The 15005-nt window shown below is 42.6% G+C and overlaps 1 protein-coding gene across 10 annotated transcripts in view; it reads right to left on the bottom strand.

Annotated features, from left to right (window-relative positions):
• The window catches only part of ST3GAL3 (ST3 beta-galactoside alpha-2,3-sialyltransferase 3), a 213500-nt gene that overhangs the window by 97520 nt on the left and 100975 nt on the right, over positions 1-15005 (bottom strand). For all 10 annotated transcript variants that reach the window (XM_024985419.2, XM_024985415.2, XM_024985404.2 and 7 more), the window contains 1 exon segment: positions 4486-4528. In XM_024985419.2, coding sequence (XP_024841187.1) covers positions 4486-4528 — 43 coding nt within the window.

Below are 15005 nucleotides of genomic sequence, written 5' to 3' on the forward strand. Positions count from 1 at the left end.
TGAGGTTTTAATTTTGGTCACTGTATTTTTCAATTCTGTCTTTCTAATCTAATACTTTGCTTTTTATAGTTCCGTATTACATGTATGAATGCTTGTGCTCAATTGCTCAGTCATGTCCAAATCTTTCCAACCCCATGGACTGTAGCCTGCCAGGCTCCTCCATGTATGGAATTTTTCCAGGTAAGAATATTGGAGCAGGTTGCCATTTCCTTCTCCAAGGGACTGTCCCAACCCAGGGATCGAACCTGTTGTCCTGTGTCTCTGGCATTGGCAGGCAGATTCTTTACCACTGACCACCTGGGAAGGCCCTATTACATGTATCGTTCAATCTTATCTTTATTTCCTTAAATACAGAGTATCTAATTACTTTATAAACTGTGTCTGATAACTCCAATTTCGGAAGTCTTTGTGGGTCCCCCTCTGTCATCTGTTGTTGTTCATGGTTCTCTCTAAAGAAGTGTTATTTCCTTGTGTGCTTAGTTATTTTTTCCTGTGAGCCGTTCATTTCCTTGAAAAGTTATTCATGAGAAATTCATGTCTTCCTCCAGAGAGGAATTGCATTTGCTTTTATCATGCTTGGAGGCATGGCCAGTTTGGAGTACCTTAGACAGAGTTCACAGCTTGAGGTTCTGTGGACCAACTGAGTATGAGAGCCCAGGCTGTGAATATCAACTGTTTCCTCTTTATTGACTTATTGCCCTAATCCACTTAGAGCTCTGGCAGCTGCCGGGAGCCGGCATATTGCATATTGCATATTGAGTGCAGCACTTTCCACAGCATCATCTTTCAGGATCTGGAATAGCTCAACTGGAATTCTATCACTGCCGGGAGCCAGCGTGAGGAATCCCGCCCATGACAAAGGTCATGAGGAAGGAGGCTCGGCATACGCAAAGGCGGGATCGAGCTTCAGGAGTCCCCCTGGAAATTCTCGAGCATTTACACCCAAAACCAGAGTCTGCCTACTTTCTGCTTTGTGCTCTCACCTACACCTCTGACTTTACGGGGGGCTGTCCCCCACTACCTCTCTCTGAAAAAAGAGTTAGCTTACAGTTCCAGTTAATAATTCCTGGGTGTGACAGTGTTTAACCTACAAACTCCTTTGGAAATCCTCTAGCCTGCCTGAATAGGTTTTTCCGGCCACATGTGATTGTTCAGAGCCTCCCAACTGTGAGAGGCAGGAGATGTTCTAAACTGTCTAAATACACATTCTTTTGAGTAGTTAAAAGATTGATTAGAAATTGTATTGGTGAAGGGATTTTCACTTGTTGGGCCAATGTTTGCTGCTAAGTTTCCATATCCCTTACCTGCTGTGTCCCTGGCAGTGTATTGATTAATATAATTGGTGTAAGTAGTAGCTTTAATGTTTGTAACCTGGGAGTTATTAACCTGAGTTAATTCTTTTTCTTGTTATAGCCCACCACACCTTTGCTCTGTAGGAATGCAACTTTATCTAATGCTTTTGGAGGGTGGCTCCTGACCAATCACCTTTAGAGAAAAATAAGTTTTCTGAAGAAAAGGTCTTAAAATGTTAACAGGCCTCCGGGCCAGAAGATGATGCAAATCACCTAAGCTTTTGCATATGATAAGTCTGCAGGAAGAAAGCCTGGCTTGCTGCATGACTCTACCCCTTCCCCCATTATCCTCTATGCATAACTTAAGGTATAAAAACTACTTTGGAAAATAAAGTGCGGGCCTTGTTCACCGAAACTTGGTCTCACCATGTCGTTCTTTCTCTTACCTTCTGGCTGAATTATTCAGCCTCTTTTCTACACTGAATTTCCTCACTGAGCTATCCTTATTTCAGCCTCTTTTCTCCACTGAATTTCCTCACTGAGCTCTCCTCATTCTATTACTCTTTATATCCCTAATTAACATTTAATTAAGCAATTGTTTCCTGATCTTCGCCTACGCCGCCTCTCCTTCGAATACCCTGGATCAGCCGGGGCTGGTCCCCGGCAGGCAGCCTCTCCTGCAGTCCTGGCTTAGGGGTACAGTTTTAGTTCTAGTTTATCCTTATGTTGAATCCTTTGGCATTCCAGTTCAATGCAGAAAGGATCAAAAGATGGAAAGTTAGTAGACCTAGAGGTGAGAATGAGAAAGTCTACCACTTAATCAGAGTTTAAGAGGAGGAGTAGAGAGAGAGACAATTGGGCAGAGGCAATATTTAAAGAAGATAATGGCTGAAAAATTTCCAGAACACATGAATTCTTATGGGATAGAAGCTAAATGAATCCAATCAAGATAAATAAGAAATTTCTACATTTGCATATTTACTCATAGAACTCTTTTTTATTCTTCATAAAAACCTGAGGAAATGGGTATTATTATTCATGTTTTTGATAAGGGAAAATTGTGATTCATAGTGCAAAAATGAATTATCTAAGGTTATATAATCCTAAGCAGAAGGGGTGGAATTCAAATCCAGTTCTGATCCAAGCGTAGGTCCTTTCCTACGCATCAGAAATAGAACACAACACAGCGGAGAAAGACTTCGTAAGGGGAGGTCTGGATATTTCCAAGGAATTACCTCTGAAAACCAGAATCCTTACCTGGAAACTTCTCCCTGGAACAGATAAAAACCTTTCCCATGTGTCTGTATTTTGTTCTGAAGATAACCTTGGATTAGAAAGGCCTTTTCAGTACGAGGCAGGAAAGCTGGAGCTTGTACCTTGACCTCTGAGGTAAATCTAATGAAGCCAAGCCAATTCCCCAGGCTAAAGACCAAGTTGACTCAAATGGTTTATAGAACCGGCCTGGTACACAAAAGGAAGCTGTACAAGAGCCTACCACGTACCACCCAACTGTCAGAACAGCAGGCCAAGTGTCCTCCGATTCCCCCTTCTCACACTGCTGAAGACAGCTTAAGCACTATAGTTAACATGTCCTGGATACCACGTCTTTTGTTCATCAGTGTGATGTGACTTGGTAAATTACTACATCTCTTCCGTTCTGAGGGCATTTCACTTGCTTATAGCTTATGCTTGATTTGTTTTTTGCCCAGAGCACTAAATTAAGGATTTTCTAAGGGTGAAGCCTGTAGATTCCTAGCATTATCAAGCCCCATTCCCTGGATGGTAACATGTGGCTGACAACTGTACACTAGCTTGGTAGACAGAACAGACCACTCTTCCCTTGTGGCGGCCTCCATGATGTATAAAAGCTGGCAGAACTGCAGCACCTGAACTCATGGTGTGGGGCACCAGAGCCAAGAGGCCAGATGCCAGGAAAAGGGGCTACATGCCAGACCATTCAGTGGGAAAGCCAAATAACCCCGGGCTGGTGTCTTGCATGTGGGTGCAGCCATCACCATCAGAAGCAGCTGTGGTCAAGGCCTCAAGCAGGAGAGGAAAGAAAGGAGACTCAATTCTGATCTTTCTCATCTGTCTGGTACAGGACAGGGGCAAGGGTATATGAAGATGACTAACCACAGCAAGGAGCCACAGACAGTTCTGCAACACTTTACTGCACACCGGCCATGTGAGGGGGTCCTGGACAGGGCATGAACAGAGGGGTACAGCCCAGTCTCCAGGCAGCCAGTCTAATGAGGGAGGCACACAGGCACCTGTCATCATGCAGCCATGCAGCCAGCCATGCAGCCATGTGTTCAGTGTTGACTTAGCACCTAACAACCATATGCTGGTGCTGCCCTGGTGCTCAGGAGGCCAAGAGGGCCAGAATAGGGAAGGATTCTGAAAGAATGAGATACTTATTTGAAAATCCCTGTAAATTCACCATTTCTGTACAGTTCTTACAACCCTGTGAGGTCCTTGTGTTACAGGTGAAACTGAGGCTCGGAGTGGTTAAGTGGTCAGCCCTAAATCACAAAGAAAGTAAATGGCAGTCTGGGATTTGAATCAAGCATGGCCTGGCTCTGAGCCTGCACTCTTGATAAATGAATAACTATTACACTTAATTATAGTATAATGAAATGATGGGTGTCAGAGGTAGAAAATTCACAGGAAGCGGAGGAAGAGATAACTAATTCTGTATAGGAAGGAGGTGGTTCTTAAGTTTTCCTAGTGGACAAACAAGGAAAGGGGATTTGAGACATGGATAATAAACGTATACAAGGATAGAGGGAAAGCCAGGATCTACCTGTTGGAGAGAGACAGGAGTTAAAGCCGGGAGGAAACCTGAGCACAGAAGGCTTTGCATGCCTGGCTGTGAAGCGTCTTGAAAGCTTTGCACTGTCTCCTGCCGTGGTTTAGTCAGCCTCCACTCTGCAGCTGAAGCCTTTCCTCCTTGTCCTTCAAACTCCAGTGGGGTGTGGTGGGGGGAGGTGCACGCTCCTTCTGTAATCAGCTCCCTGTGCCAGCCAAATCTAAGGCCTTATATTTGCACCCACAGACTGTAACATGCTCTAAGCTTCAGCGGACAGACGGAGGACAGAGGCCCCAGGAGTGATGAGAGCTGGCCCCTTGAGGCGGGCCTCCAGCTCTCACAGATCTCTATAACAAAGTCAAGAAACTGGGTCATTCTACTCACAATTTAGAATCCAACTTCAGGAGGAAGCCCAATCGATCATATTCTGAAAGAGAAAAGTAAAGCAGAAAGTGTCACTGACGTCAAGTCATTGCAGACAGTAGCAGATTGCATTCCCCAACCGAGTCCCAGACCACCGGGGCAGACAAATGCTTCTAGATCCAAACACAAAAACCGCAAGTAAATTTAAGTCACCAAATTCTTGCTGAACGCCTGTCTTGTGAAGGACCAGGTTCAGTGCTAGGCATTTCCCAGGCCTTATGGGCCAACCACTGTTATGCTGACATATAACTGCCTACCTGTTTAAATGTGGTACTTGAAATTTAAATTTAGTAAGCCGAAAAAATGGGCCCCTTGAAGAATTAAGAGGGTCAGTAAGCAACCTCTGCTTCCTCTAGGCTCTTAGATTTATGCTGCATATACAATAGAATATTAAACAGCCATAAAAAGGAACAAAATAGTGCCATATGCAGAGAGGTGGATGGACCTAGAGACGGTCATACAGAGTGAAGGAAGTCAGAAAGAGAAAAATATCATATATTAACACACAGATGTAGAATCTAGAAAAATGGTACCGATGATCTTCTTTGCAAAGCAGAAATAGAGACACAGACGTAGAGAACAAAAGTATGGATACCCAAGTGGGAGGTGGTGGGGTGGTGGGATGGACTGGGAGATTGGGATTCACATACATATACTCCTGTGTATAAATAGATAACTAATGAGAACCTGCTGTATAGCACAGGGAACTCTACCCAGTGCTTAGGGAAGGAAATCCAAAAAAGAGGGCATATATGTATACATCTGGCTGAAATTCACTTTGCTGTATAGCAAAAACGGACATATTTTTAAAGCAACTATACTCCAATTTTTAAAAAAAGATTTACACTGAATCAGTCATGTTAACTCTGGGGTGAAAATATGGCAGCCAAGGGATCTTCAAATTCGCAGCAGTGATTCACTCCATGACAATCACAAAGCAGTAAAAGATCTGACTTCATACAGGATAGGAAATTTAAAATGAAATCTAAAAGCAAATTGACAATATGTTTGTAACAAATGGTAAATCATGAATATTGTACTTAATTTCTCTACATTTGCCTCATTCTAAAACAAAGTTGAAGCAGTTTTACAAAGTACAAGATTTTAAAAAGGAAAAAATCTTTTTAAAAATCTTGTAGGCCAAAGGAGAAATAAGCAAAGGAAAAAACAATAAAAAGCAGCCAGGATAGAAATACTAAAAAGTGCATGTCCTAAGGTTTTATGTGCTTGCTGGGAGAGGATTACAGACATATCCCCAAGATTTCTCACAGATAAAACTAAACACAAAGCACTGTTATAATGGTTTATAGTGTCCATAAAATGAACCAGGAGAATCCCAGATCTTCTTAATACTAAGATTTTAGGGATGTTTCCTCTGGGTCCTCAAAGATATTTGTATAAAATGATGATAAGGAGTGCCATATAATTGCTTATTTTATATAGCTTTGTCAATGAGTGCTAAGTATGTGTGTGTGTCTGTGTAGAGTGGCTAAATTAAAATAAGGTGGTCTAGGAATGTATTGGGTTGACCAAAAAGTTCATTTGGGAATTCCCATAACATCTTACAGAAAACCCAAATGACCTTTTTGGCCAACTCAATAGCTCGAAGTTGGCCTAGTTTAATCTGAGGATAAAACAGAATACCAAGCCTAAACAACTGGAAGAGGCCAAGCAGCACACAGCTTTCAAAGAACTTCATCTTTAATAAGCAGTTCAGTTCAGTTGCTCAGTCGTGTTCAACTCTTTGTGACCCCAGGGACTGCAGCATGCCAGGCTTCCCTGTCCATCACCAACTCCTGGAGCTTGTTCAAATTCATGCCCATCAAGTTGGTGATGCCATCCAATCATCTCATCCTTTATCATCCCCTTCTCCTCCTGCCTTCAGTCTTTCTCAGCATTAGGGTCTTTTCCAATGAGTTAGTTCTTCGCATCAGGTGGCCAAAGTATTGGAGCTTCAGCTTCAGCATCAGTCCTTCCAATGAATATTCAGGATTGATTTCCTTTACGATTGATTGATCTCCTTGCAGTCCAAGGGACTCTCAAGAGTCTTCTCTAACACCACAGTTCAAAAGTATCAATTCTTCGGTGCTCAGCTTTCTTTATGGTCCAACTCTCACATCCATACATGAGCAAGGAATGGCCAAGAGAGGAAAATTACCCACACTGATAACCTGCAAGGCCAATTAAGGCCAGACTGTACACTTTCATAAACAGCTGAGCTCCAGGGAGAGTCATTCGTCTTCTTAAAACTGAAGATGTACCAAATAGAACACACGACTCAACAGGAGACTTGCCTCCCAAGAGAATTTTGCTGTTCTTGTTCAGTGGCTAAGTCATGTCCAACTCTTTCTGATCCCATGGAATGCAAAACGCTAGGCTTTCCTGTCCTCGTTCTCTTGCAGAGTTTGCTCAAATTCGTGTCCATTGAATTGGTGATGCTGTCTAACTATCTCATCCTCTGTCGCCCCCTTCTGCTTTGCCTTCAGTCTTTCCCAGCATTAGGGTCTTTTCCAATGAGTCAGCTCTTTGCATCAGGTGGCCAAAGTACTGGAGCTTCAGCTTCAGCAACAGTCCTTCCAATGAATATTTAGGGTTGATTTTTTTTTAGGATTGACTGGTTTGATCTTGCAGTCCAAGGGACTCTCAAGAGTCTTCATCAGTACCACAGTTTGAAAGCATCAATTCTTCTGTGTTCAGCCTTCTTTATGGTCCAACTCTCACATTTGTACACGACTACTGGAAAAACCACAGCATTGATTATATGGACCTTTGTCAGCAAAGTAATGTCTCTGCTTTTTAATACGCTGTCTAGGTTTGTCATAGCGTTCCTTTTTTTTTTTTATGGTCCTCTCTGTTATTTTATTTTAAATTTAAATTTATTTATTTTAATTGGAGGCTAAGTACTTTACAATATTGTATTGGTTTTGCCATACATCAACATGAATCCGCCACGGGTGTACACGTGTTCCCCATCCTGAACCCCCCTCCCACCTCCCTCCCCGTACCATCCCTCTGAGTCATCCCAGTGCACCAGCCCCAAGCATCCTGTATCCTGCATTGAACCTGGACTGGCAATTAGTTTCTTATATGATATTACACATGTTTCAATGCCATTCTCCCAAATCCTTTCAAAGAGAAAGCAGATTGTTTAATTTCACGCTGGTCATCATCTGCAGTGATTTTGGAGTTCAAGAAAATAAAATCTGTCACAGCTTCCACTTTTTCCCCTCCTATTTGCCATGAAGTGATGGGACCAGATACCATGATCTTAGCTTTTTGAATGTTAAGTTTCAAGCCAGCCTTTTCACTCTCCTCTTTCACCTTCATCAAGAGGCTCTTTAGTTCCTCTTTGCTTTCTGCCATTAGAGTGGTATCATCCGCATATCTGAGGTTGCTGATATTTCTCCCTGTAATCTTTCTTTTTCTTTTTTTAATTCTAAAAACACCCAGTGTGGTCATGGTACTCTGTACTGTGCTTAGGCTGAAGTTCATATTCCTTAACTTATATTCCTTAACTCATATTCCCTGGCAGGTAAGGCTTTTCACACCTTGGTCTTTTTTTTTTTAATTTTTAAAATTAATTTATTTTTAATTGAAGGATAATTGCTTTACAGAATTTTGTTGTTTTCTGTTAAACATCAACATGAATCAGTCATAGGTATATATATGTCCCGTCCCTCCCTGCAATCTTGATTCTAGCTTGTGATTCATCCAGCCTAGCATTTCGCATATAAGTTAAATAAGGGTGACAATATACACTCTTGTTGTATTCCTTTCCCAATTTTGAACCAGTTATTCCATTTCCTGTTCTGTTGCTTCTTGACCTGCATACAGGTCTCTCAAGAGACAAGTAAGGTGGTCTGGTAATCCCTACTCTTTAAGAATTTTCCAGTTTGCTGTGATCCACACAGTCAAAGACTTTCATGTAGTCAATGAAGCAGAAATAGATGTTTTTCTGGAATCCCCTTGCTTTCTCTATGATCCAGTGAATGTTGGCAATTTGATCTCTAGTTCCTCTGCCTTTTCTCTTTTTTTAAAATTAATTAATTAATTTTAATTGGAGGCTAATTACTTTACAATATTGTAGTGGTTTTTGACATACATTGATATGAATCAGCCGCGGGTATACATGTGTTCCCCATCCTGAACCCCTCTCCCACCTCCCTCCCCATCCCATCCCTCAGGGTCATCCCAGTGTACCAGCCCTGAGCACCCTGTCTCATGCATCAAACCTGGACTGGCAATCTGTGTCACATATGATAATATACGTTTCAATGCTATTCTCTCAAATCATCCCACCATCCCTCTGCTTTTTCTAAACTCAGCTTGTACATCTGAAGTTCTTAGTTCACGTACTGCTAGTTTGAAGGAGTCTGAAGTTAGAAGTTAGAAGCCTAGTTTGAAGGAGTTTGAGCATAACCTTAACTAGCATGGGGGCTTCCCTGGTGGTTCAGTTGGTAAAGAATCTGCCTTCAATGCAGGAGACCTGGGTTTGATTCCTGGGTCAGAAAGAACTGCTGGAGAAAGGATAGGCTACCCACTCCAGTGTTCTGGCCTGGAGAATTCCTGGGTTTTTTCCTAGGTTGAAGAGTCAGACACGACTGAGCAACTTTCACTTTTTCACTTTAAATAGCATGTGAAATGAATGCATTGTATGGTAATTTGAACATTCTTTGTCACTGCCTTTCTTTGGGATTGGAATGAAAACAGACCTTTTCTACACCTGTGGCCACTGCTGAGTTTTCCAAATTTGCTGACATATTGAGTGCAGCACTTTAACAGCATCATTTAAAGGATTTGTAAATAGCTCAGCTAGAATTCCATCACCTCCTCTTTTTCGTTTGTCATAATGCTTCCTAAGGCCCACTTGACTTCACATTCTAGGATGTCTGGCTCTAGGTGAGTGACCACACCATCATGGTTATCTGGGTCATTAAGACTGTTTTGTATAGTTCTTCTGTATATTCTTTTTTTTTTTTTTCATCTTTTTTTAAAAATTTTATTTTTAAACTTTACAATATTGTAGTAGTTCTGCCAAATATCGAAATGAATCCGCCACAGGTATACATGTGTTCCCCATCCTGAACCCTCCTCCCTCCTCCCTCCCCATACCATCCCTCTGGGTCGTCCCAGTGCACCAGCCCCAAGCATCCAGTATCGTGCATCAAACCTGGACTGGCGACTCGTTTCATACATGATATTATACATATTTCAATGCCATTCTCCCAAATCTTCCCACCCTCTCCCTCTCCCACAGAGTCCATAAGACTGTTCTATACATCAGTGTCTCTTTTGCTGTCTTGTACACAGGGTTATTGTTACCATCTTTCTAAATTCCATATATATGCGTTAGTATACTGTATTGGTGTTTTTCTTTCTGGCTTCTGTGTATTCTTACCATTTCTTCTTAATCTCTTCTTGTCAGGTCCTTACTGTTTCTGTTCTTCATCGTGCCCATCCTTGCATGAACTGTTCCATTGGAATATCCAATTTTCTTGAAGAGATCTCTAGTCTTTCCCATTCTATTGTTTTCCTCTATTTCTTTGCATTGTTCATTGAAGAAGGCCTTCTTATCTCTCCCTGCAATTCTCTGGAACTCTGCATTCAGTTGGGTATATCTTTCCCCTTCTACCTTGCTTTTCACTTCTCTTTTTTCCTCAGCTATTTGTAAGGCCTCCTCCAACAATCACTTTGCCTTCCTGCTGTTTTCTTTTTCTTTTTTCACACTTCTTTTTCTTTGGGATGATTTTGGTCACTGTCTCCTGTACAATGTTATGAATCCCTGTCCATAGTTCTTCAGGCACTCTGTCTACCAGATCTAATTCTTTGAATCTATTCATCACCTCTGCTATATAATCATAGGGATTTGATTTAGGTCCTACCTGAATGGCCTAGTGGTCATTTTCTCTAATTTCTTCAACTTAAGCCTGAATGTTGAAATAAGGAGTTGATGATCTGAGGTCTTGTCTTGTTGACTGTACAGAGCTTCTCCATCTTTGGCTGCAAAGAATATAATCAATTTGATTTCAGTATTCACCATTTGGTGATATCCACGTGTAGAGTCGTCTCTTGTGTTGTTGGAAGAGGGTGTTTGCTATGACCAATGCATTCTCTTGACAATACTCTGTTAGCCTTTGCCCAGCTTCATTCTGTACTCCAAGGCCAAATTTGCCTGTTACTCCAGGTATATCTTGACTTCATTCTTTTGCATTCAAATCCCCTATGATGAAAAGGACATCTGGTTTTTTTGGTGTTAGTTCTACAAGGTCTTGTAGGTCTTCATAGAACTGGTCAACTTCAGCTTCTTCAGCATCAGTGTTTGGGGCAAAAACTTGGACTACTCTTCACTTTCTGCCATTAGATGTTGATGTTGAATGGTTTGCCTTGGAAATGACCCAAGATCATTCTGTCATTTTTGAGATTGCACCCAAGTACTGCATTTTAAACTCTCTGGTTGACTGTGAGAGCTGCTCCATTTCTTCTAAAGGATTCTTACCTACAGTAGTAGATACAATGATCACCTGAATTAAATTCACCCGTTTCTGTCCATTTTTGTTCACTGATTCCTAAGTTGTCTATCTTCACTCTTACCATCTCCTGCTTGATCATGTCCAATTTACCTTGATTCATGGCCCTAACATTCCAGGTTCCTATGCAATATTGTTCTCTACAGCAACAGACTTTACTTTCACCACCAGACACATCCACAACTGAGCATCGTTTCAGCTGCTTCATTCTTTCTGTATCTATTAGTAATTGCCCTCTGTTCTTCCCAGTAGAACGTTGGACATCTTACAACCTGAGGGGCTCATCTTCCAGTGTCATATATTTTGCCTTTTCATACTGTTCATGGGGTTCTCACAAGAATACAGGAGTTGTTTGCCATTCCCTCCTCCAGTAGACCACGTTTTGTCAGAACTTTTCACTATGACCCATCTATCTTGGGTGGCCTTGCACAGCACAGCTCATGGTTTCATTGAGTTATGCAAGCCCCTTCACCACAACAAGGCTATGATCCATGAAGGGGATCCCAAGAGAAGACACCTGGGCCAGTGACAGCCTCTCCTCAAGATAATTTTGGTTTTGCTCTAATTCAGATAAATGGAAAAAAGACTCTGCTTAATATATCAGGTACTTATAAAAATCAATAAGGTTTCAATTTTAAAAATAAACTGAAAACAAAATTTCCCAAAAGAGTTAGTTTCAAAGTTGAATACTGTTTCAAAAATCTGGTTTTACCCTGCCATCAAAAAGAAAACCTCATTAATTTGCCAACACCTGTTGCTTTTTCTCCATGTGGCCAAAACCTTGGGAACTATCCTGTTACTCCTTACCAGATATGCGCTAAGACACCTTCGGACATACAGTGAATCCATGTTTTGGCTGATTCTTCCTCCAGAGAGGCCAGAGGATGTTTTCCCCTTGTCACAAACTGAAAAGTCAGGGCCAAGTAGGAACAAAACATAAACCAGGGAAGAGGATGAGTGTAATGCCCTTCTGCAGCAAGTCACATAACCTCCTTGTTGAAAGCTGAAATGTCTTCTTCACCACATATTTTTGTATAGTAACCATGATTCTATTTATGGGTTATTTTCAAATGGCGTCTTAAGTTGTGTTTTATACACTCATACAGACTAATTGCACATTAAACAGGTAAGAAGACACTGTGCTTCTAAATAAATTATACCCTTCCTTTCCATGGCTTTTTTGGACTATCTGTTGTTTTCTCTCTTTGTTAAGAAACATAAGCACTAGAAATATTTCACATTTCGTCTATAGTTTAAGAAAATGTAACTGCATGAGTCCAGTGATGATAAATGGCAACTGACATTGGGGTTCAGGTCACAGAGCCAAGAGGGAATGGAGTCCCTCTGGTGATTCCATGCCCTGTCAAATGGGACAGCCTCTCCCATCTCCAGCTATCTATGTCAGGCAGTAAGGCAGACCTGGTGTTGTCACATCTTCCGGGGTTTTTTAAGTCAAGAATTTGGATCTTTTATGGTAAAATTCCTCAGTTTGTAAATAATGGCAATAGATTCAAGAAAAAAATTAAAGATTATGAGGATCAACTGAAGTATGTCCGTGGCCTGGATGCAGGCAGCAGTGTGAACTCTGTCTTACTCTGGCAGATAAGTTGACTACAGAGGACATGGCCTGTATTCCCAGAATTTGTTGCGGAAAAGGATCTATGAATATGCTGGTGTGGGGTGGCTTTAGGTCCTTTTCTAAAGATCTGCTCAGCAGGCTGTTGGGCAGACAGAAATAAGAGCAGATTCCAAGAGTCCCAGGAGCTACACCAGGAGTGAATGACAAGGCTCTGGCGAATGCATTGCCCACATCAGGGGACCCTCAGGGAGAGGTCCCCAGCTGGAGGGGTCTGCAAAACGTCTACAAGAGACCCCACGAGAGTCAGCTTTACACACTGGCCAGTCCAGGGAGCGCCCACACTATCCTATGTCTTCTCTGCTCATCCTCTCTCTCCCTTCCTTTCCAATTCCACAGAGGTTCAAAATCACAGCTGGCAACTGGCGTACAAGTGGAAAGAGGAGGACAAACAGGGGGCACACCCTTCCTGGGTCAGCACCACTGCTTCTAAACCCTGTGCTGCGAGGGGAGTCATTGCAGCTCTGAATGAACTGAAAGCTATGCTATTACACAGGGCGGGACACTAATTTTGGAACTGGTGACTCAATACGACCATGGGATTTCTATTACCTCAGAGGTACCGAAAAATTCTCTGGACCGCCCACGCTGAAAACATCTCAAGGGGACACAGAGAGACCAATGAAAGTGGCTGTGATTAACCCCTGATGTCTCCTGCATGTTCAACATACTGGTTGCACTAACTTAGGTAAATACAGCTATTCGGAGGATCACATAACCAAAGTGTGGGAAGGGCCCGGGTGCAGGGTTTTAGAGATGACCAAAAGTGGCTGGAGTGCCAGCATACCTCCCTCAGTCAGCTTCACTCTCCCTGCTAGCTTAGTCGGGATACCAATTCTCAACTCTCTTTCCTCTTAGGAAGACTCTTGGGTTCTGTTTGGGTTCTCCTTTCCTGTGCTATGGTCTGGAAATCCTGTCTAGGCCATTAGCTCGGGCAGTTATAGGGTTTATCTCATTTATTGCCCTTCTTTCAAAGACCAGGGTCCTGTGCCATCTATAGTTCAGTGTCTGAAAGAACTCTTCTTTCCCATATAGTTTGTCTATTTTTCAGTTGTTTCTCCTCCTTTTTTCACTTTTCCTTATCTGGTCTAGACTTTACCATGCTTAACTGTTCAGTTTAGCCTGCCCCAATGATCTTCCCATTGTACCCATACCAAATCTCTCTGCCCAACCCTTCTCCTGAGCTCCAGACTTGGGCATCCAGGTGGCATCTCCACTTTGATACCTATAGTGACCTGAAACTCAGGCTGCCTCACAGAGTTCATTTTCACCACCTGCACACATGCATAGCCTCTTCCTGTACTACTACTACTACTAAGTCACTCCAGTCGTGTCCGACTCTGTGCGACCCCAGAGACGGCAGCCCACCAGGCTCCCCGGTCCCTGGGATTCTCCAGGCAAGAACACTGGAGTGGGTTGCCATTTCCTTCTCCAATGCATGAAAGTGAAAAGTGAAAGTGAAGTCGCTTAGTCGTGTTCGACTCTTCGAGACCCCATGGACTGCAGCCTCCCAGGCTCCTCCATCCATGGGATTTTCCAGGCAAGAGTACTGGAGTGGGGTGCCATTGCCTTCTCTGAGCCTCCTCCTGTATCCCTGCCTTAATAAGTGGTACCACTTTTCACCCAGAATATCTCACTGTATACAAATGTGTTCCTGAAGTAGCATGTGAATTCAGCTTATACAATAGAAATGCTATTTTGAGTGCACCAACTCTTCAGGGAAAATTCACCTCTGGGGAAGCTGGCAGTAAAGCCCAGTTCTCACTGGCAGTCAACTGATGCCAAATCTGTAATAAGAATGGAAGATCCTGGGACTCTCAAGTCACCAGACACAACACATGCTGATGTACATACACAGCTGAAGGTCCTCTCTCGCAGGTGTCAGAGCAGCAATACCACAGCTGCACAGTGAAGGAGAAATGTTTAGTCTGGTGGTTTAGGCTGCCTGCCTCAGCCAGGCTGGAGAGCCCAGCATTATAAAAACCCCTAACCAAGGAGTGCACGTGTGTCCCTTGCCTGGCTCCAGGTGTGTAGTGGCATGAACGATGCAAGTCTCTGTTCTTCTCTTCCTGCCCCTGTACCAAGTCAGACTTGTGAATGCATAAAGTGCCTGTTCAAATGCTTCAAGTCTTGAAATTAACCATTAACTCTTCCATTGCCATTTCAAAGCAGTAAGTTGGTGTTCTGAACTCATATAAACTCCTAGAAGGTTCAGAAATTGGACATAGACAAAAGGAGGCCATGCACTAAAGTGTGTATGTACCTAATAATGTCTCTATCAGCAAAATTAAAAGAATTACAAGGAGAACGACACAATG

Source organism: Bos taurus, chromosome 3, assembly GCF_002263795.3.
Source record: "Bos taurus isolate L1 Dominette 01449 registration number 42190680 breed Hereford chromosome 3, ARS-UCD2.0, whole genome shotgun sequence".
In the NCBI taxonomy this organism is placed as follows: Eukaryota; Metazoa; Chordata; class Mammalia; order Artiodactyla; family Bovidae; genus Bos; species Bos taurus.